This window comes from Ctenopharyngodon idella, chromosome 20 (assembly GCF_019924925.1).
Source record: "Ctenopharyngodon idella isolate HZGC_01 chromosome 20, HZGC01, whole genome shotgun sequence".
NCBI classification, from domain to species: Eukaryota; Metazoa; Chordata; class Actinopteri; order Cypriniformes; family Xenocyprididae; genus Ctenopharyngodon; species Ctenopharyngodon idella.
The window spans coordinates 996,803-1,020,848 of NC_067239.1; the positions used below are offsets into that span (position 1 = coordinate 996,803).

Genomic DNA, 24,046 nt, shown 5'->3' on the forward strand with positions numbered 1-24,046 from the left:
AATGAAAAGACTGTTCATCACCAGAGACAATTATGCTACCGTTGTAAAGGCAAAAGCCACAATGCTCAGGAATGTTATTTTAAAAATTCTAAATGTCACAATTGTGGAAAGATTGGGCATATAAAGAAAGCATGCAAAGTTAAAGGGAAGTCACATCTCAACAATAAATCTGCTGAACAACAGAACAAGCACAAAGTTACAGCCTATATGTATGCTGAAGAACCAGAGTTGGAAATGTTCTCCCTGTTAAGTGATACTGAGAAACAGCCATTCTGAGTGAATTTTACTGTGAATCAGCAAGATTTATTGATGGAAATTGATACAGGAGCAGCTGTAAGCATAATTTCGTAACAAGTGTATAAACAGTCATTCGCCCATTTGCCACTGGAGGGAGTTAGAGTAAAGTTAAAGACCTACACCAGTGAATGCATTGCAGTATTATGTCAATTCACAGCTGCTGTGCAACATGAGGATCAAGTGAATGAGTTAGTGAATGATTCGCTTATGCGGAGACTACAAGGTCACTGTTAATCAAGCTGCTAATACTGAAGTGTAGCTCTTGCCACGAATTGAGGAAGTTTTAGCCACTCTGAGTGGAGGGAAGTTGTTTTGCATGACTGACTTGGCTCAGGCATTTCAACAGATCTTACTAGATATACAACAAACACACACAAGGGATTATATGTGTATAATCGTCTAGCTTTTGGCATCAGTTCAGCCCCTTCCATTTTTCAACAGATTATGGAAAATTTCATGAAAGATCTGAGAGTGATTGTTTATTTGGATGATTTGTTGATCATGGGTCAGGATGAGCAAGAGCATCTGACAAACCTCTGCAAAGTCTTACAAAGTCTACAAGACTCAGGACTAAGGCCCCGTCCACACGGAGACACGTTTCACACACAAATTTTGTATCGGATAGGCATTTCGTCCACACGGATCCGGCATTTTCGGAAAGTGAAACCGCTATTTTTTGAAACCGGGTCCCAGAGTGGATAAATCTGAAAACGCCGCCTTTGCGTTTTTGCCAATCCGTATTTTTTGTGAAACGATGATGAGAAAGATGATCAACACAGATTGAGAAAGAAGCTTCGAGTGTGATTTATGGAGTCAGTGTCTTTGGGGAAGATCCTTCAATTTGATAACTGATCATAGACCGTTATTGACCCTGTTTGGTGAACATAAGCACTTCCCAATGATGGCTGCCGCGTATATTCAGCGGTGGACTCTAATTTTGTCAGATGATTACCACATAATTTATTGCAAGGCAGAAAGTCATGGAAATGCAGATGGCTTGTCACGAATCCCTTTACCTGAAATTACAGATGTAGGAACAGAAGCCATATCAGCGAATATCAACACTCTTCTGACTAACCATCTACAAGAAGTTCCTCTAAAGATTGCCAGAGTGACAAGAACAGACCAAGAACTTTCTAAAGTTTTCCGTTGTGTTGTGGAAGGTTGGCCAATTGAAGCGTCAGAGGATTTGAAAGTGTTCTATGCAAAAACAGATGAACTGTCGGTGGAACAGGGATGTGTGCTATGGGGCACACGAGTGATTGTACCATTCAAATTTCAAAAACCAGTGTTACATGAAATTCACTCAGGACACCCTGACATTGTTAAAATGAAAGCTCTGACTCGCAAATATGTGTGGTTGCCAAAAATTCATACGGATGTAGAGAGAGTTTGCAAGGAGTGTGAAATCTGTCAACAAGAACAAAGAATGCCAAGTCCCTCTTCATCCATGGGAATTCCCGGGTGAGTGTTGGAAAAGGTCGCATGTCGATTTCGCTGGTCCTTTCCTGAACAATATGTTCATGATCATTATTGATGCTTATTTCTAAGTGGTTAGAAGTTTTTCGTATGCCACAAATTACTTCTCAAGCTACAATTACCAGACTGAATGGACTGTTTTCTGCATATGGATTACCTGAACAAATAGTGAATGACACTGCAGCTACTTTCACTTCTGATGAGTTCGATTTGTGAAGCAGAATGGTATTTTGCACCAAAACACCCAGCAACCAATGGATTGGCGGAGAGATATGTCCAGACATTTAAGATGGGTATGACTTGACTAATGAACAAATGTGCATTGATGATAAAATAACTTTATTTCTATTGCACCATCGCACGACCCCTAATTGTACCACAGGCCAGTCACCATCTGATTTATTTTCAAAGAGGGACATCTGCACCAGATTGGATTTCCTGAAACCAAACGTTCATTAAACTGTTCGCAGAAAACAGTATTTGCAGAAAAATCGACATGACTATCGGGCAAGAGAGAGATCCTTTGCTGTGGATGATTCTGTTTTCCTGCGAAATACGGTGGGAGGAGATCCGAAATGGCTATCTTGAGTGATTACACAACAGACAGGACCTGTTTTGTACAAGGTACATGATCCGATATCGGACACTGGGTATAGACGGCATGCTGATCAACTGAGATCACACAGTTCTTCCTCAGAGACTCCAATGCCAGAGAATGAAACTCTGGCTACTCAATATACTGAAACCAATGACCAAGATTCTGGGTTTGCTGGAACATCAGCAGGTAAATGCGAGTCTGAAGTAACATTCGAACCAACAGAACCCCTGATTTCAAGTCCAGTGGGTTTGCGACTTTCTAAACGGACTATTAAAGTACCACAGACTGAGTAAAAATGTATGTTGTTAAAATCTGAACTGTGGTGTTTAACTTTAATGGGGGAGTTAATGTGATGTATTGGGAAAATGTGTATTATTATTATTTACTAATTTATGAGTTGCATTCAGTGGTTCCTATGCCTATAGAGCTAGTATTTAAGTCATGTGATGTGGTGTGCACCTGGTGATGTGACGTATGTATGATGTGAACCTGAGCATCAGTAAAGCATGACTGATGGTATTTGTTGGTTGTTTACCTTGTTATTACACAACATTACTGTCCAACGAATTGACTTTCCGCGACATGCCCAGAACAGAAGTTCACTTTTCCAGCAGTGCTACTTAACTGAAATTTTCACCGTAATAACTACAAAAAAGTATTTTTATTAGTCTAATTACGGACCAAAGTGCGTTCATATTTTTATCGTCTTTACTTATGCTGCGTCTACTTAATTTTATATCCTAGACACAGGGAATACAAACACTGATCTCTCTATTCAAACCTGCAATAATTAATAAGTTTAACTGTCCCACGACTTCATGTAGGCCTGTGTTGAAAATGTTTAGGCCAATTTACGGAGCCCCGCACTGACACAATGTTTTATTAATCATTCGCTTTAGTTAAAATATGAGGATGTTTTATTGGGATATTTCGTCCCTGTGTTTTAATTCCACTGTAGTTAATTTGTGTCTACCTTTTAGCCTATTTATTCGTTTCTTCGTTTTTCAAATCATAAAAATTATTTAATAAAAAGTTATTTCTTAATTCATGGACACTTTATTTTTCTGCATGTTATGCACAGAGCTCTGTGTTGTACGGGAATAAATGTTTCAATGTGCAAATATTGAAAATGCATCAGTGAATTATTAAATGTAGTTTCAAGCGTTCGTCTGCCGTCACTGTAACATTTCACTGTAACAGTATAGTCAAACAGCCGAGATTAAATATAATATTATTATTACCAGTAATTTATTTTGTTATTTTATTTTCATTTTAAAAGTACAAATGTCACAGCAGCCTTACGCAATGTTGCAAACCATCCCTTCGCTCCACCTGGTGGTGATTTCGTGACAAGAGTCACATGTCACTGGTGTCACGATCACAGTCTGTTCCTGTCAGTTCCTGGACTCCATTTCCCATTCGGACTACGTTTCCCATAGGCCCTCATTCCTGGGACTGATTGCGCACACACCTGCACCTCATCACACTCACACTATTTAAGACACACACACACACACACACCCTTTGCGAAGTCTTGATTTGCCCCGGTGATCATTACTAAGCGTTTTCTTGTGGACTGTTTACTGGTTTCCGTTGGATTGTTTATTCGTTGTGATTCTCTGCTGCCTGCCCTGAACCTTGCCTGTGTACTGGACTGTGTTTGTTTGCCGCCTGCCCTGATCTCCGCCTGTGACCCGATACTGTTTGTCTGCCGCCTGCCTCGACCCTTGCCTGTCCCTGTTTATGTTCTTGCCTTTGCCCCTGTCTGCCTTGGTGATTACTCTAAATAAAGCTGCAAATGGATCCCCGCTCTGCCGACCCTTCATTACAGAAGACTTCGCCGTACCAAGATCCAGCAGCTTCTACGAGCGCTCCCAGCCTTAGCATGGACCCAGCAATACATCTCGTCCGCCTTCGGCAAGGTAATTGTACACTCGAGGACCACATTCAGAAGTTTCTAGATATTGCCTATTTATCTGACCTGCCTGACTGTGCTCTCATTGACTTCTTTGGTTATGGATTAAACGAACCATTAAAGGACTATTTACTTACTAATGGTCCCCGAGGGTCGTTTGTGGAATTTCTGGACTTTGCCCTGCTCACTGTTGGTTCACTTTTTACTGTGGGTATTGCGGAGAAATGCGACACCACGGTAAATCACGTCGTGGCGGCCGCTAAAGAGAACACTCACAAAATGGCGGCTACCACAACAGAATCACGTCACGTCTCTGGATCTGCCCGGGAACGGAGACGGTTGCGTTCCAGTGTGGCTGATCCACCGCTGACTTCAGCACGAGCGGCTGGCATTCCAAAGGCTCCGCCGGCCGCTCGCACTCAAGGCCGCCGGTTGCTACGCACTCAAGCTCGCCGGTTGCTACGCACTCAAGCTCGCCGGTTGCTACGCACTCAAGCTCGCCGGTTGCTACGCACTCAAGCTCGCCGGTTGCTACGCACTCAAGTTCGTCGGTTGCTACGCACTCAAACTCTCTGGATGCTATGGACAAGATGGCCGCTTTGCCAGTGCCCACGGGCAAGATGGCCGCCCCGCCAGTGTCTGTGAACATAGGGGTCGTTCCAGCCAGTGAGTCCGCTCCAGAGCCCGCTCCAGCCCGTGAGTCAGTCCCAGAGCAGCCCGCTGCCGTCCCAGAGCAGCCCGCTGCCGTCCCAGAGCAGTCCGCTCTTCCTGATACGGCCACGGAGGCCGTCGCCAAGCACCTCGCCCTGCCGGCGCCGCCCAAGCGTCCTGCCCTGCCGCCGCCGCCCAAGCGTCCTGCCCTGCCGGCGCCACCCGAGCTCCTTGCCCTGCCGGCGCCACCCGAGCTCCTTACCCACGAAACCGCCACGGCCTCCGTTGAATTCCCCAAGAACTTTTTGGGGGGGGGGCATATACCTGAGGGTGGGGAGCTTGTGGGTGGGGAGCTTGTGGGTGGGGACCCTGCACGGCCGCGATCATCAGCGGCCTCCGAACTGCTTGAGCTTGCGGGTGGGGACCTTACACGACCACGGCCATCAACTGCCTGTGAACTGCTGTGGCCGGCTACGGACTCTGATCTGCCGTGGTCATCTATGGACTCTGACCCGCCGTGGTCATCTTCAGCACTGAACCTGCTGTGGCCGCTCAAGCCACCTGACCTGCCGTGGTCGCCCAAGCCACCTGACCTGCCGTGGCTACGTAAGCCACCTGACCTGCCGTGGCTACGTAAGTCACCTGACCTGCCGTGGCTACGTAAGCTACCTGATCTACCGTGGCTACGTAAGCCACCTGACCCGCCGTGGTTGCCCGAGCCACCTGACCCGCCATGGCCACCCGTGGCACCTGACCCACCGTGGCTACCTGAGTTCCTGGATCTGCATTGGAGACCCTGTTCCTGTCCACGTCTCCAATGCACCCACCCCCCCCTCCCTATCTGTGCCAGTTACGCCGCGAGGACGCGCCTTCCGGAACGGGGCGTTATGTCACGATCACAGTCTGTTCCTGTCAGTTCCTGGACTCCATTTCCCATTCGGACTACGTTTCCCATAGGCCCTCATTCCTGGGACTGATTGCGCACACACCTGCACCTCATCACACTCACACTATTTAAGACACACACACACACACACACACCCTTTGCGAAGTCTTGATTTGCCCCGGTGATCATTACTAAGCGTTTTCTTGTGGACTGTTTCCTGGTTTCCGTTGGATTGTTTATTCGTTGTGATTCTCTGCTGCCTGCCCTGAACCTTGCCTGTATACTGGACTGTTTGTTTGCCGCCTGCCCTGATCTCCGCCTGTGACCCGATACTGTTTGTCTGCCGCCTACCTCGACCCTTGCCTGTCCCTGTTTATGTTCTTGCCTTTGCCCCTGTCTGCCTTGGTGATTACTCTAAATAAAGCTGCAAATGGATCCCCGCTCTGCCGACCCTTCATTACAACTGGGTTGTATATAATGCTGCAGCCTTGCCGGCGGTAATAGGCATTTTGGTTGACTACCATCTGTATGTGTGCAGTTTCTCATTGTGCAGAACAACATCATTATTCTACACAAAGCTGCATTTTTACCTGCAATCATACGAACTGCAGTTTTTTTAATACTTCTTCTTTTTAAATGCAGTTTGTTTTATACTTCCTCTTTTGAAATGCAGTTTGTGGTTTTACTTATTTAAACAGACAGAACATCTACATTAAAAATAATCCGGTGGTTAAACCTGCTTGAATAGAATCAGCTTCAAACCTCAGTGATTTTAAGCAACATGATGAATAAGATCCAGTGATCTGCTGAATAGATGTTAGTCACGGTTTTCATTGACCTTGAGAAAATCATCCGTACCTGTAACTCTGATCAGGACTCGTGTGATGAAGCTCTTGTGTCCTCGATCAGACTGAACTCCACACCAGTATTCTGAATGTTGTTCAGTCACATGACTGATGCTTCCCGTCAGGAGCTGCTCTTCTCTGTCATCATACAGCTGGATCTTTCCCTTACGGATCCATTTGCTTTTCTTTGTCACAGACGACTCTTCAGCACAGAGATCATCTCCAGATCTCCAGCAGAGAAACTTCACATCACTTCTGTGGGATTGTGGGTATTTGCAGCTGATGTTCACAGATCCTCCTGCAGCAGCTGATCGACTGATGTTCTTCACAAAACAATCATCTGTTTGAGATCCAAATAAAGTGCAGTGATGTTAGAATTACCAGATAAATTCATGAATTCTGTCAAATAATGCATAAATGACTGAAAGTGGGTCACCTTTCTAATGTCCAGATAATTTGTCATTTTGTTCTCAATATAAACACATTTATCTGTCACTTTGCTGCAACATCTGATATGAGTGTAAATCTTCCATCAGGAGATAAAAAGGTTATTGATGGTGTCTGATATGAGTTAGACGTGTGAACGGCAGTAATTACAGTCAGTGTTGAGTATCGTGATGTTCTGGAGATCGTCACGGGTTTGAGGGTCTCAGTTACTCACCTGTTATAACCTCCAGATCCACTTCAGTGTAGGGATCTGATCCAAATCTTTCAGTTCCACAGTAGTACGTCCCAGAATCCCGTTCACTCAGATCTCTGATGGTCACAGTGAAGATTCTTGATGTTGTGTCGTCATACAGAGAGAATCTATCCTGCTGAACCCACTTATTTTTCTCTTCAGTCTTGATTTGATCTGTGCATGTTGACCACTGTCCTTTACAAAAATACTTTGCATTTCCTCTATATCCTTCATCATATCCACATGTGATCATGACTCCTCCTCCTGAATATCCTGTCACTCTCATGGAGCTCACGACACCTACAACAAACCAGCATTTAATACAAGACTAATATATACTGAAGTGAGATTCATTTTAAAGCGTCTTTAAAGGTAATTTCACCATGTTAGTTCTAGATAAAGACTTTTGTTCATTATTTAATCTCTGTTCTGCTTCTTCTGATGTGATTGTTGATCAGGACTTGAGTTCAGATTCTTACCAGGAATCATCAGCAGAGTGAAAGTCAAGATGATCTTCATTCTTCTCCCTTAATAAATGATCTTCTCTGTTGTCAGCAGATTCAGTTCTTCTGAAGCTCTCGATGTGTGTTCAGATGAGTTTTGAGTGTTTCTTTCCTGGTTACACGTTCAACATGAAGTGCTGAATGTGACGCCCACTTCCTCTGAGAGAGAGAGGATGCAGTAACCAGTTGATAATAAGCATATTCCTCCTTTAACCTTGATTTTATTAGACCCTTTAAAATTGACTCTACATCAGTTGAGCTCATACCATTTGGTTTACCTTTGCCTGATAGCCAGATTGCCATTTTGGCCTGCCCAAACAAAAAATTAAGCATCATGTGGATTTGCTTTCCATTTTTTTATTTAACTTCTCCTAAAATTCTACACAATTCTTCTAATTGAGATAACAAAACTTCAAAGTCTATCACAGTAAAAAAATAAAATAAAAAATAATGAAAAACAATTTCTGCTTGTCCACAAAATGGACACTCTCCTCTACCTGTGGATCAAGGTGTGCTCTGTGTCTGTTTGTAGCTATTAAACCACAATTCTCCACTGAAGGGTCCTCTGACCTTTTCTCAATGGGATCCCTGTACAATGTCCTCCAGCTACCTTTATAGGAAGTCACTGAGTCCCATATGTGAGACTTTGACACATGTGACATGCCGTGCTTTTTTCCCAGTTTCACTGAAAAGTTCTAGTTCAGGAGTCCTGAAGGTAAGCAAAGTATACCTTTCCTTTCTTGAAAAGCATCAAAAGCAGGCGCAACTTTTAACTCTGGGAAAATGACATCTATATCTTCATTAGATGTTTCCAAACCATGTTTAAATTCCATAGGTAAGCATTCAAGAAGATCATTTAACAGTCTTGGTGTTAAGTGAATTGACCTCACACCCTGCTTCTCAGCCAGTCTTTGTAATTCCAGCATTCCTTAAAGTAATCCTCATTAACGCTGAAAATTTCCAAGTCCACAACAGGATTATGCAACCACGGTTCTTCTCTCATCCAAAGGCCTCAAACATCCTTGATATTCCTTGATTTACTTAAAAATTTCCAGGCTTTCAACACTGAACGGCAGAAAGTTGTCAATCCAGACAAATCAACTCTTTGAGTGTCCATAAGGAAAAGATGTCGGTCTAGCCCCGTGCTGCCCGCTTTTCTCAGGAGGCACAAGCTACTCCAGCCCAGCTTACATCTTTTCCATAAAGTAGTCTTTTGCTGTCTGAAGTCTAAATGTCTTTATTCTGCTGTTAATGTCCACCAATCCATGGCCTCCTTCTTGTCAGGGCAGATATTACACAGATGCTTTTAGCCAATGCTGACCAGACCAAAGAAACATTTTCCATCAGTTCCTCAGGGGGTTCTAAGACAAGGTTGTTTCAGACTAAAACTCTTCCCCTGTATGATAGCTGGGGGAGCAGCCAATGCCAACGAGACAACCGAGCACACACCTTTTCCACCAGGCCTTCCCAATTATTCCTCTTATATTCCTCTCTTCCTAAAAATACCCCCAAATATTTTAGCCTAGATCTTCCCCACAGTAATCTACCTGGAAGTCTCGGACTACTAGAATCTAAACCACACCACAGGGCATTACTTTTGTCCCAATTTACTGGCAGTTGAAGCTTTCCCATAACTCTCTAAAATATCTGTTAAAAATCATTTTCATTTCTTAAAATCACAGTGATATCATCAGCATATGCTGAGACTTTTACATAAGCATTAGAATTTGGAGCATTTGTCTGTAATCCCGTTAACTTTTCTCTTAGTTTACAGAGGAGAGGTTCAATGACCAAACTATAAAGTTGACCTGAGAGTGGTCATCCCTGTCTTATGCCCCTCTGTACTTTAACAGCCACTCAGTCCACCCAACATTGGTCTCATCTTGATACTTCTGTGGTAGCTGGCATATCCCATCTGTGATGTCTTGAAGTATATCGATGTAGCGTTTGGAGTTTGTAGCTGTTAAATACCTCCACATGCTAACTTTTAAGCTTCTATTAAACTTTTTTTTTTTTTTTTTTTTTTGCATTGTAAGGTAGGTCATGTTGTGATACAACAGATCCATGCAGAATTTATGGTTTAAAAGTTTGTGGGTGGAGCTCCAGTGGTGTTGTCATCAGTCTCAGGGCTGTTGCAGTAGACAGATGGAGATTCTTGAGACATGGTGAATGAATGTAGCGAGTATACCGATCTGCAGGCATTTTAATGGCTGTAATACAGTGCCCTCCACAAATATTGGCACCCTTAGTAAATAGGAGCAAAGGCAGCTATGAAAATAAATCTGCATTGTTTATCCTTTTGATCTTTTTATTCAAAAAATTCACAAAATTCTAACCTTTCATTGAAGTAAAACAATTGAAAATGGAGGAACAAGCTCATTATGAAATAAATGTTTTTCTCTAGTTCACGTTGGCCACAGTTATTGGCACACAATTATTGCAACATCCTTTTGCCAAGATAACAGCTCTGAGTCTTCTCCTATAATGCCTGGTGAGTTTGGAGAACGCCTGACAAGAGATCAGAGACCATTCCTTCATACAGAATCTCTCCAGATCCTTCAGATTCCCAGATCCATGTTGGTGCTTCTTCTCTTCAGTTCACTCCACTCATTTTCTTTAGGGTTCAGGTCAGGGGACGGGGATGGTCATGACAGAAGCTTCATTTTTTGCTCAGTGACACATTTTTGTGTTGGTTTTGATATTTTTTAGATCATTGTCCTGATGGAAGATCCAACCACGGCCCATTATTGGATTTCTAGCAGAAGCCGTCAGGTTTAGATTTTTATCTGTTGGTATTTGATAGAATCCATGATACCATGTATCTGAACAAGATGTCCAGGACCTCCAGCAGAAAAATAGGCCCACAACATTAAAGATCCAGCAGTATATTTAACCGTGGGCATGGGGTACTTTATATCCATGTGTGCACCAAACCCATCTGGTGGGTTTGCTGCCAAAAAGCTCTTTTTTTTTTTTTTTTTTAAGTTTCATCTGACAATAGAAGCTGGTCCCATTTGAAGTTCCAGTCTTGTCTGACAACTGAATATGCTGGAGATTGTTTCTGGATGAGCGAGGAGGCTTTTTCATGAAACTCTCCCGAACAACTTTTGGGGATGTAGGTGCTGTTTAGGCTTTCTGACCCCAAGAATCAACTAATCTCTGCAATTCTCCAGCTGTGATCCTTGGAGAGTCTTTGTCCACTCAAACTCTCCTCCTCACCGCACATTAGCTTTTTTTTCTTATAGCCACTTTCTATTTTGTGAAGCTCAACAATCTTTTGCTGCACATCAGAACTACATTCTTTGGTTTTTCTCATTGTGATGAATGATTACGGGAATTTGGCCTTTGTGTTTCCTCATGTTTTTACTCCTGTGGAACAGGAAGTCATGGCTGGACAATTTCATGCTCCTCAGGATGAAACTATTTCACCTTTACAGAACTGTAGCAATCATACATATCACACCATCTGAACAACTTGTCAGTGCAGGTGTAAGACTGATGCCCGACTGTCTGGACCTGGAAGAGAGGGCTACTCTCTTAGAAAACAAAATAAATTAATATTCAAACTCTCTATCGCAAAATTAGCATCTCTATCTGAGACGCAATCACACTGAGTCGATCATACCTCAGTATTAGTTCAGTATTATTAATTTACATTTCCTTTCCTTCACCCCCTCTTCCCCCATCTCTCCTCTCCATGTCGAGTTAACCTAAAATTGACCCAAAAATCTATATGGTTTAATGTTAACAATTATCATACAACACTATACATGTTTGGTATCATTTGAAATGTCTCAGTGCGACTGGTACAAAGGTCTCATCCCCACAGAAGTGAACCAAAAGGTAATAAAGGTTTTAAGAGTTTAGAGATACTTTGATTACTGTGGTGGGTGTGCCCCCTTTCACAGGGTCTTTCATGCAAATTGCGTTCTGTCCTCAGTAAGGTGTATACTACCCAGATCTGGGGTCTTGATTAATGGAAATTCCCATGGTTGACTCATGTTTCCATCATGGTCTGAGAATTTAAAAAAATTTAGCAAAAGGCTTGGCGTGATTCTGTAGCCAGTAATGTTGTGTCATTCAGACACTTCCCAGCTAACAAAAATATGTTCTCAGAATGTTTTGCTAACATGGTTTATGTGAACGTTAGAGGAATGTTACAGCCACATGTATGGATTTCAAAGTAACAGAATTTTTAAGTACCAAAAACTGTGCATTAAATATTTGAATACAAAAATAACAGATAGGAATTTACTTTAAGATTCTCCTTTTACTGTAGTAGTACACTAAACTGTGTTAGACTCTCTGGGAAGTACACAGCCCAAAACATGGAATCAAAAAGAGCAAAGCTTACGTTTTCTAAACCAAAAACACAACCCCACCAAGTTAAACAAAGGGAAAAAGAACACAAACTCAAACATACAACTAGACAGCATAAAAGTCAAATCTAACAAGACATGTCGAAAACAACAAAATTGTGTTCTGTGGATATTTGAAGTGTTTCATATGGAGTTTCAAACATTGTCATTTTACAGTGATACTTCAGGCAGACGCTGGATGTTTGGTTTAAAAATGGTGTGGTATGGAGCACATGCACAGGGTTGTGAGTAATAGAAAGACAATGAGAGAATTTAGTTGAGAATCAGATGAAATGCTGTTACAAACCCGATTCCAAAAAAGTTGGGACACTGGACAAATTGTGAATAAAACAGGAATGCAATGATGTGGAAGTTTCAAATTTCAATATTTTATTCAGAATACAACATAGATGACATATCAAATGTTTAAACTGAGAAAATGTATCATTTTAAGGGGAAAATAAGTTGATTTTAAATTTCATGGTATCAACACATCTCAAAAAAGTTGGGACAAGGCCATGTTTACCACTGTGTGGCATCCCTTCTTCTTTTTATAACAGTCTGCAAACGTCTGGGGACTGAGGAGACAAGTTGCTCAAGTTTAGGAATAGGAATATTGTCCCATTCTTGTCTAATACAGGCTTCTAGTTGCTCAACTGTCTTAGGTCTTCTTTGTCGCATCTTCCTCTTTATGATGCGCCAAATGTTTTCTATGGGTGAAAGATCTGGACTGCAGGCTGGCCATTTCAGTACCCGGATCCTTCTTCTACGCAGCCATGATGTTGTAATTGATGCAGTATGTGGTCTGGCATTCTCATGTTGGAAAATGCAAGGTCTTCCCTGAAAGAGACGACGTCTGGATGGGAGCATATGTTGTTCTAGAACTTGGATATACCTTTCAGTATTGATGGTGCCTTTCCAGATGTGTAAGCTGCCCATGCCACACACACTCATACAACCCCATATTATCAGAGATGCAGGCTTCTGAACTGAGCGCTGATAACAACTTGGGTTGTCCTTGTCCTCTTTAGTCCGGATGACATGATGTCCCAGTTTTCCAAAAAGAACTTCAAATTTTGATTCGTCTGACCACAGAACAGTTTTCCACTTTGCCACAGTCCATTTTAAATGAGCCTTGGCCCAGAGAAAACGCCTGCGCTTCTGGATCATGTTTAGATATGGCTTCTTTTTTGAGTTTTAGCTGGCAACGGCGAATGGCACGGTGGATTGTGTTCACCGACAATGTTTTCTGGAAGTATTCCTGAGCCCATGTTGTGATTTCCATTACAGTAGCATTTCTGTATGTGATGCAGTGCCGTCTAAGGGCCCGAAGATCACGGGCATCCAGTATGGTTTTCCGGCCTTACCCTTATGCACAGAGATTGTTCCAGATTCTCTGAATCTTTGGATGATATTATGCACTGTAGATGATGATAACTTCAAACTCTTTGCAATTTTTCTCTGAGAAACTCCTTTCTGATATTGCTCCACTATTTTTCGCCGCAGCATTGGGGGAATTGGTGATCCTCTGCCCATCTTGACTTCTGAGAGACACTGCCACTCTGAGAGGCTCTTTTTATACCCAATCATGTTGCCAATTGACCTAATAAGTTGCAAATTGGTCTTTCAGCTGTTCCTTATATGTACATTTAACTTTTCCGGCCTCTTATTGCTACCTGTCCCAACTTTTTTGGAATGTGTAGCTCTCATGAAATCCAAAACGAGCCAATATTTGGCATGACATTTCAAAATGTCTCAGTTTCAACATTTGATATGTTATCTATATTCTATTGTGAAAAAAATATAAGTTTATGAGATTTGTAAATTATTGCATTCCTTTTTTATTCACAATTTGTACAGTGTCCCAACTTTTTTGGAATCGGGTTTGTACAAAAGGAAAGGTTCAAAGTCCTGATTGATTAGTGTAACGCTTTAGGTTCAATCCCAGCTAACAAGGAACGTTCCCATAACTCTCAATAAGGTTCTTTAAAAGTTATGTAAATGTTAGGACAAAACATTCTTAAAACAATTAAAAAACTGGATATTTGGAATGTTTAAACATTCTAAAAACATATTTTTAGCTGAGATGAAGTCAGTGTATTATTCCTCCTTGCCTGTATATTTTATATACAACTTGCTTTCATTATTTGTTCCTTATGCATGTGTCTTGTGACTTCATGTTCTCTTCAATTCTCTTTCAAACAAGTAGTAACATTTAAAAAAAAATATTAGATAAACTTCGAACTAAACCATTCCATAATACATTTAGCAAATATTAATTACATCATAAAGACGTTCAGAGAATGTTGTTCTAAGTACGTTTTCTCTCAACATTATGAAAACATCAGTCAAGTACAAATAACATCATAAAGACGTTATAAGAACGTTGTTATGAGAATGTTTCGCTCAACATTACGAGAATGTATTTTAACTATGAAAACATTATAAGACTGTTCCAGAAACATTATTTCAGGAACGTTTTTTTTTCCCTTCTAACATTTACATAACTTTTACATAATGTTAGTGAAAGTTATAGTAACGTTCCCTGTTAGCCGGGTTAGCATTATGTATCATTCTGATGTCAGTTATGCATCTTTTACTCTTTATTTCTGAGCATTTGATGTTTTGTATCAATTGATTATGTAATTGGCATGATACATTTGCCTGACTAAAAAATTGTTACACTTGAATTTATTTTGACTTACTCTGAAATTAGCAACTCTAGTAGATTAAGTCAATAACACCACAAATCTACACTCAGGTTAGTAACAGACTAAAGTACAGCTTAGGTGGATGACTGGGGCACGCCAACTGCAGTCTTAGAGCTCACACATTGGCATTAGTCATTATAGACTGTAGAGGCTAATAATGGGTTTTCCGTTTAGAGCAACAGAGTGTTGCTAGACCAATCTAAAGTGTCAACCTCTGATTACTGTAATATTATTCTAACTAAGTGTCTGTGGGAAACCACGGCATGATTATATAAAGTTTCCATTAGAGGAAGCTAGGTTGGTTGGGCTTGGTTGTATGGTAATGGTCATGACCTCTGTTTAAAAATAGTCCAACATTAATTCAGTGTGTTCAGATCTATGGGGACTAAATAATGTATTCTAGAATGAGCAAAGTGGGTACGGCCTCTAGAATATTAGTTATCACCTCTGTCTAATGACCAAGACTGACGAGTTTGTGAGTAAGAGATCGTATACCCAGCCAGTGCGAGACTCAAAGTGTTACAGGAATCCGGATGAACGGGTGTAATTTCAATAAAGAGTTAAATAGAATAATGAAATGTGTAGCTAAACTATTATACAAATTACCAATAATAAATTGGCATTCTAAACTAAATTTGAGGAGTCAGATAAAACTAAATTGGAGGTAAAAGACACACAGTATTGATACAAATACTTTAGCTAAAATAATGTGTTTTTAATACTTGTTCAAAACAATCACTTTTGCGTAGCTTGCACTAATTTCTGTTTTGATAAAATAGTTCATTTTTGTTCAATAAATATACTGTCATTAAAAAAAATACAGAAAATTATTTTAAAAACTAAAGATTCTGAAAAAGCATTGAAGGAGATCCCATAATAATTTAATATAGATTTACAGTAGTAACAATAAATGATATTTTATTATATGATATGATTAATATCATATTGTTAAATATGATGGTTTCATTATAAATATGGTGATGATCTCTAAGGTGGACACCCAACTTAATATATGATATTTACCATTTGAATCTAACCTTGTCATGTCCACAAATGAAAAAGTCAGCCAGCTGTTTTTACTATCATGTTAATTATTGTGCCTTTTGCCCCAAATACCATTGAAAATCTGTTGCTTTAATTACCTTGAACAAAACTGAAAATCATTAAGATATTTGTCTCAAAATACAAACACTAATTTTATCGATTCTCATTTGCTAATTAAATCTACAACATCTAAAAAAAAACATCAAATATTAGATCGAACTACCTTAGAATCAACTTTGTCTGATGTCCGCAGTCGCGCCAAGGATCAGCCACCATTGTTTAGCAAAGTGCTGTGGCAAGTTTTTGTGCCATCTAGTGATTTAGAAGAAAATAAATCTTTTTACCCCAGTGCACCTTTAGCCCTATAAATGTTGTCAAGCATACGAACATCTTTCCACTGTACCAAAAATTTCATGTCATGGTACATGTACATGTGATCCCTCAGGAATAGGTCATCCACGGTCAAGGAGCTTTGTCTTGTTGTTGCAGCAAAAAATATAAACACCGTCGTCTGGTAACTTTTTACTATGGTCCCCGACCACATGAAATCCCGTGTCAGGAGTCATGCTGTCCCACTCAGTGATGTACAGTGGTGTACCTTTATCACCACAGTCATTCAAATCTCTTCAAATGTAATTGTAAAACATAGACCAGTAAATCAGGCATGGTTCCTATGATGTTCATTTGCTGTGGCTCGTCAAGCAGTGAGATGACTGACAGCAGCATATTCACTGTAATCCTGATTATTCCTGATACTGACACTGTCAGGACAGTCTGATTCCTTCTGGAAATTCACCACTGCGTAATTCAGATCCTCAGCAGATGTGATGCAGCACTGAGAATCACCAGTGGCTTCCTGAACTGTAGTGTAAACGCAGTTAGAAGAAACAGAGGGGTTTGTGGGTAATTGGGCAGTGGCGTATAGAAAGTCAGAAGAATCAGAGGGGTTTGTGGGTAATTGGGCAGTGGCGTATAGAAAGTCAGAAGAATCAGAGGGGTTTGTGGGTAATTGTTTGTGAGTGTCTTTAATCTCCTCATAATCGCAACCAGTGTGAGAAACCTGAGGAGAGACAGAGAAATTATTTACAGCTCTGAAGATCGTTAGGATGGAAGGCATTAGAGATTAATATCATTATGAATAAAAATCAATACAGTATCTGGACTCACCACTTCATGTTCTCCTGGTCCAGTCTGAGATGGCGAATCACCACCTGCCAAAAACAAGCATCCTAAATTAATGACATTACTGTATATCACAATTCAACACTGATGTTTTTTGTAAATGTTTTCACACTTCATCAAGTATCTGTATTTTGTTCATGTCTCGTTGCAGCCTATAGGTGGCGACAGAAAGTGGGAAAACAGTAGGGATGGGCGTATCGATACTGATGTATGAAACATACATCATAAACATATTGATACTAAGGTGTTTTTTTTTCTCTGTGATTTTGTTTATTTAACAAACAATTTCATGCATTGAATTGGACAAATAACCCATGTTAGCGAATAATTGTGCAGTCTCCAACGCTGCTGATGCAGTGAATGCAGTGCAGCGTTCTGTGGTCACGTCCGAATGCGGCTCAGTATTGGCTGATGCTGTACATGTGAGCAGCACAACACATGCGTGTGAGCCAACCAATAATGAGTTGCCGTTCAGTAGAGCGTAGAACCCGGAAGTGCTACACTGTGTTCACTACATCAACAGTGTAGGAGAATAACAGGGGAGAGAAGAAACTGTTGAATAAAGTTGTTTTTTGTTTTGTTTTTGCGCACAAAAAAGTATTCTCGTCGCTTCATAACATTAAGGTTAAACCACTGCAGTCACATGGACTATTTTAATGATGTCTTTACTACCTTTCTGGACCTCAAAAGGTGCAATGAAGTTGCTACCTGTGTGTGGTTCAGAAACCCTTGGATTTCATCAAAAATATCTTAATTTGCGTGTCGAAGATGAACAAAGGTCTTACGGGTGTGGAACAACATGAGGGTGAGTAATTAATGACAGAAATTTCATTTTTGGGTGAACTAACCCTTGAAGACACTGTTCTGGATCGGGGTGAATTACCATCACCCCGTGGACCTGGAGAGCAATGCACCCGGTCCAGAACGCAGCCAGACCCAGAGCCCAAATCACCTCCATTGACCACAGAGTACTCGAGTGTGCCCTCTGCAGACGGAGAGCTACCACCTGCCGCGAAACATCAGCCAGAGCAAAAGAGAAAGAGGACAGAGCTGACCCTCGCCCCAGAAGTGAAGCTCCATCATGAGTCTGACCAAGGGTGTGAGTCCGTGACATCAGTGGATGAAGGAAGAGTGACTATTAATTCCTACCCTATCCCACCAGGTACCTTTATCATCGCTGTTATTAGCAGCACTAATGACTATATGGACCATGACCTCCTCTTTTCATTAACTCTGTCAACTTTGGTGGCACCGTGAAGCTCAGTCAGTCCTCCAGCCCTGCCGCTGCCAGATGTCAACAGCCCTGTGCCCGTGCTAGAGGATCCTGTGGTCCCACCTCCCACCTTCGACCTCTTTGCTCCATCTCGGCCTGTCGACTTGTCGACTGTGCCCTGGCTCCTCCCACCTTCGGATCCCCCTGAGACCCTTGGCCTAGCAACTTCATCGGGTTCCATCGTCCCACCGGCTCCCCCTTGGTCGTCATACCACTTCCGCCATGGACCTACGGGCCGTCCGCTGCGCTCGTCCTTCCACCTCTAAGGCTGCAGTGGGCTCCTCCTTCCCCTCGGCATTGCCTCTGTTCTCCATCACACCAGCCTCATCTCAGCACTCGGGTAATCTGGCTCCACCTCCACCGTTGGTCGCCGCGGAATCGCCCAGATCTCCAGAACCAGCAATATTGCTCCATCAGCTCTCCATCTGCGCCCGTGGATCCATCTGCCGAGGCTCTGTCGGTTGTCCCCCAGTTGTTGTCATCCTCTACACCATCTTGGCTCCTCCCCTCCTTGACTCCGCCGTGGGCTGTCGGGAATGGTGAGCTCTGGGTCTGCGCCACCAGGCATCCTACATCTGCGCCTCTGGGATTTCTTCGTCCTCCCATCACCATCCCGTCACTTCAGCTCTCACCATCACTTCATCATCTCCTCATCCACCTCCAAAACCCACTCCATACTCCCCTTTGTTGTTCCATTATGGAACGAGGTTGCACCTTGCCGGAAGGGGGTGTACTGTCACAGTCACATTCAGTTTGTCTTAGTTTTCATGGACTTTTAGTTTGTTGTCATTCATCACGTGTTCTTTTGTTTGAAGATCCCGACACTCATCCGTTACTCATCTCATCCGACACTAACACTAATCATCATAGCTGTACGTCTTTTAGTTCATCACCATTGTATTTAAGTTCTTCCTGTTCACAGTGTTTGTCCAGTATTGTTCGGGTCACGTTTAGATGCTGTCTCGCATGTTGGCTATTATCTTTGTATTTATCTAATAAACCTGTATTATATTACCTTTATCTTTGTCTTCCTTGGACCTTCCACTCTGCGTTACACTAAGTTGCAATTAAGGCATATTGAATGTTAAAATGCCATTTAAATATAATATTAAGTGGGTATCATTACCCATTTTACTCTTAGTAAATTAATAATTTAATCAATTTAATAATTTAAAAGTTCAGTTTCAGAGGTATCTGTATCTGTATTGACGATATTGGCATTTGAAAGTATCGGTATCATATCGAAAACAAAATAAGTGGTATCGCCCATCCCTAGAAAACAGATCTAGAAATCTGTTTTAAACTGGGTATAAATTGAGAGTTTCTGCATATAAAATAGTTAAGAATGAGTTTTACCTCGAGACTGATGCTTCTTACAGAGAAACAGTAATGAGAGTCCAGCGATGATCAGAACCAGAAGAACCAGAACCAGAAGGACCATCAGAGAAGAGCCTGAAAACACAGGAGAAATAATCAGAGAATCTGATCACTTTGAGCTGAATATCAGATCAGATCATGAGCGTAGCTTGACGTTTGGAGTAGGATTGACCAGACCATGATACTGGATTTTCAGGGTTGCCAGGTCTGAGTAACAAAACTAGCCCAATGGCCAATCAAAATATCCCAAAAAGTAGCCCAATGACCATATCCCAAATATCAAAACTCAAAATATGCCATTCCCATACCTAAAATACATATTTTACAGTTAGTTTTATGCAAATTGAAAACCACTATATCGTAGTGATTATAAACAGCTTAAAGGCTCTCAGTGTCTCTCCTTCACAAAACTTCACATCTAGCACAGCTTTATCATTGGTAGAATGTGAAATATTTCAATACAAGCTTTTCAGTCGAACTAATTATGCAATATGTCAAACTTTTAACCCGTGGGGGAAAAATTTAAACCAGTTTCCAGGTTTCACATTGTACATTCATGCTCACAGTTTAAATAACGATCTTGTCTCACACGTGTGCATCAGTTGTGTTTGTGTATAACTGAATGTACCAGATAGTTTGTCCTAAATAGACTTTTTGAACCATTTATAACAGCAAGTATGTAAAAAGAGCATATTCTCGACTTTAATCAAAACTTTTTCCACTATGGAATGCCAAAGCTGTCGAAATAATAGATAAATAATAAATATACAAAGAAATGTAAAAAAGGTATGTATACCTTTATTTCCTTATTTATGTATAATTGTTTTTTTCATTGATTTTTTTCATTTATTTACTCATACATTTGTTTGTTTATTTATTTATTTATTTATTTATTTATTTATTTATATGTGTATTTATTTATGTCTATATTTATTTATTTCCACATTTATTTATTTATTTTACGTTACCATATAAACAAAGAAATGTAGAAATAAATACATATATAAATAAAAGTGGACACAAAGAAATTATAAATAAATGAAAAAAAAAATAAAATAAAATGAGGGAAAAATGCAATTATACATAAATAGAAATAAATTCTTTTTACATTTCTTTGAGTATTTATGTATTTTACTTTTTTACATTTCTTTGTATATTTATTTATGTATTTATTTATTTCTTATTTTGGCAGCTTTGGCATTCCATAACGAACAACCAAAATGCAGATTGAACTCAATATGCAAACGAGAATGATTGGGTTATTATTGCTATTTATTTTTTACATATTATTCTTAAAATGTGTTAAATGTAATATTATTATTTATTTTAGAGTTGAAAATATAATTGATTTATATCTTTAGTAATATATTTCAGCTGCTAGGGGCGTTACACACATTGATCACATGTTTGTATTTCAGCACAAGATCACCTGATGATGTGTTCAGAGACGGCAGTGATGTAGAAGTTCTGGAAACGCCTGTGAACGGTGAAGATTGAACTGATGAGAAAGAAGCAGCAGATGATGATGATGGTGATGATGATGATGTCTCTGAGAATTTTTTAAATATTTTTTTTAGGGAAAAAAATAAATAAAAAAAAATTCTAAATAATGCTTTTTCACACCCAGAACTTAAAACTAGAAAAAACTGTTGAGCTCCAAATAGACAAGGAATCCGTTTACTTCAGGTGTGTAAAGCTTAAAAATGATCAAGAAGGTTTCTGGCTGCACACTGAATCCAGTACAGACTGAAGAAGTCTAGCAAAACATTTATTATTTTATAAATTGCATCGTGCAAAAAGAACAAAGTGCATGTGAATTAAAAACAAGTATGAAACTACTTAAAAATACTTTTTGCACGATGCAATTTATAAAATAATAAATGTTTTGCTAGAGTTCTTCAGTCTGTACTGGATTCAGTGTGCGGCCAGAAACCTTCTTGATCGTTTTCACACCCAGAACTTGACACCATTTTCTAATGTTAAAGATACATGTTACTGATGTCATTCACACATTCACTACCCAGAATTCAAATTGCTGATAACACAGAAACTTTGTTTGTTTGAGTTTCTGGAAATTAAGCCTGTGGTTTCACACACTGATAATACAGTACAGAGTGTTACTGATGAGCTCCCTTAAACTGCAGTTAACTATAGTACAAGTGTGGTAAAAGAACTGGCAGCAGTACTAAAACTTGATGACCACACCTGTACTAACATTAAAAACTGTAACACTGTGTCCAAATGACCACACTAATGCTGCAACACCAAACACTGCAGTGATACGAGATGAACACACACAGAGAACTAAAAACTGCTTCAAACTGCATCAGATCTCCAGCTCCTGCATTCACACTGATGAAGAAACATCAGACGCTGACAGAGACACTGTACGTTTCAGGAACAGTAAGTAATAAGAACGTGAAACGAACAAATATCTATAACTGTAAAACAATATTAGAGTGGTCACATTTATAGAATAAAATGAAGAATAAATCAATCAAACACACAAACACTGTCCACTGCTTTACTATGTGTGCAGTTTCTCATTGTGCAGAACAGCATCATTTTTACACAAAGATGCACTTTTACCTGCATAGACTGAAATCATACGAACTGCAGTTTGTTTTATACTTCCTCTTTTGAACTGCATATTGTGGTTTTGCTTTGTTAAACAGACAGAACATCTACATTAAAAATAGTCCTGTGGTTAAACCTGCTTGACTCAGACTTGCAAGTGGTGCAAAAGGTGACAGACATGTTTCCGAATGAAATCCTTGTAGGGGGTTCTGGGGGCATCATCCCCCAGTAGAAAGTTTTTGTGAAAAGACATTTACTTCGAGTTAAAAAAACCAAACAAACAAAACAAAAAAAAAACATTTATTGACACTGGGAACCCCAGTTATTATATAGTATATCATTATAATATTAAAGGTTAAAAATAATTAGTTTGTAAGCTACTTACATTTAAATTACACATAAAGAAGTTTTTATAACATTATAATACATTTTTAATGACATACTGTAATTATGTTTCTACTCTTTTTTAATATAAACATTTAAATGGTAGTTGTCATAAAATTGATTTTTTTCAAATATTAAATATTGAAGAACAGATTAAGTAAAAATACAATGAATATGCATATATTTAGCAAAATTCTCCTCTCTAGGTTAATATTTCTAGCTGACTAATGAGTTTTAGGACATAGAATGACATTTCTGAGGTAAATGTGATGTTATATGACATTGTTTAAACGTGGTTTTATTGAAGTATTTCCGTGGATGAAACACTGATTGAGCGATTACATGTGACATGATATGGATTTCAGTAAGTTGTACTGTATCTTACATACACAGGATTTGGCAGAAAGCACGGAAATGGCGCTCCCTTTTTAATCACTAAAAATCTCACTCATTTTAAGTCCGGGACACACCAAGCTGACAATTGGCCTTTGGGCAACATTGGGCCATTTTTAAGCCCGAATTGCACCCCTCAAAGATCTAGGGGGTGTGGCCAAATTTGAAAATCCTCAGTTGTGTGGTGTCATTACGATTATTTTACTGCTTTCGATCGTGTCAGACCCTCCACGATCCCAAACGTGTTTGATATTTACGATCAGCTGCCTCTGATGTGATACCCATGATAGCCAATGAGATCGAGAAAGCGTTACCTACCGGATGTTGCATGCTTCGTTAGATTAAACTTGGCAGCCACAAACATGCCACGAAAGTGGAGTATTGAGAAAGAAGATCACCCATAATCTTTTTTTTCTACTTAGTTTTTCACTGTAAAGCAGAACACGTGGCAGGAGAGCCAGCTGACAACGTCGACTGTCCTCCATTTGTTTTTCTTCTCAAGTCACGTTTGATCTCGTGAGTCTCCGTGTGATCTTGTCTCACTGTGAAACCGTTTCTACAATCAACAAGTGTGTGGTCTTGCGGTCCGGTCGAATCATCTAGTGTGTGTTCAGAGGATTATAATGCTAAAAATTGGTTGAAACTGTCATTATGTCTGTGGTCTCACAGGCTGTTATAGTTTTATGTGATCTTTCCTGAGGGTTCCTGGGTAAATATTTTAATATCAACAAGAGCTGAGTGGAATAAAGAAAGTGATCAGAATGAATGATATTCAAAACGGTAAGCACACGTTGCTTTGTTTACAGTCTATGTATCTGCAGCCTGCGGTTTCCTTTGGTTTCTCATGACGAATATATCTAGAGAAACAGACAGCCGTCTGCTTTACACGGATGC

The 24,046-nt window shown here is 40.2% G+C and overlaps 1 protein-coding gene across 34 annotated transcripts in view; it reads right to left on the reverse strand.

Moving 5' to 3' along the window:
• The window catches only part of LOC127502223 (polymeric immunoglobulin receptor-like), a 98,925-nt gene that overhangs the window by 71,582 nt on the left and 3,297 nt on the right, over positions 1-24,046 (reverse strand). For 3 of the 34 annotated variants that reach the window (XM_051874977.1, XM_051874976.1, XM_051874981.1), the window contains exons 5-6: positions 21,228-21,347; positions 19,778-19,873 (exon numbers count right to left, since the gene is read on the reverse strand). The exons of 18 other annotated variants lie outside the window; for them this stretch is intronic. In XM_051874977.1, the coding sequence (XP_051730937.1) occupies positions 19,778-19,873; positions 21,228-21,347 (216 nt within the window). Of the gene's footprint in view, positions 1-6,684; positions 7,012-7,332; positions 7,651-7,829; positions 8,617-16,475; positions 17,027-17,133; positions 17,178-19,777; positions 19,874-21,227; positions 21,348-24,046 lie in introns of those variants that run through there. 13 more of the 34 variants (XM_051874980.1, XM_051874975.1, XM_051874982.1 and 10 more) reach the window with 11 other exon arrangements.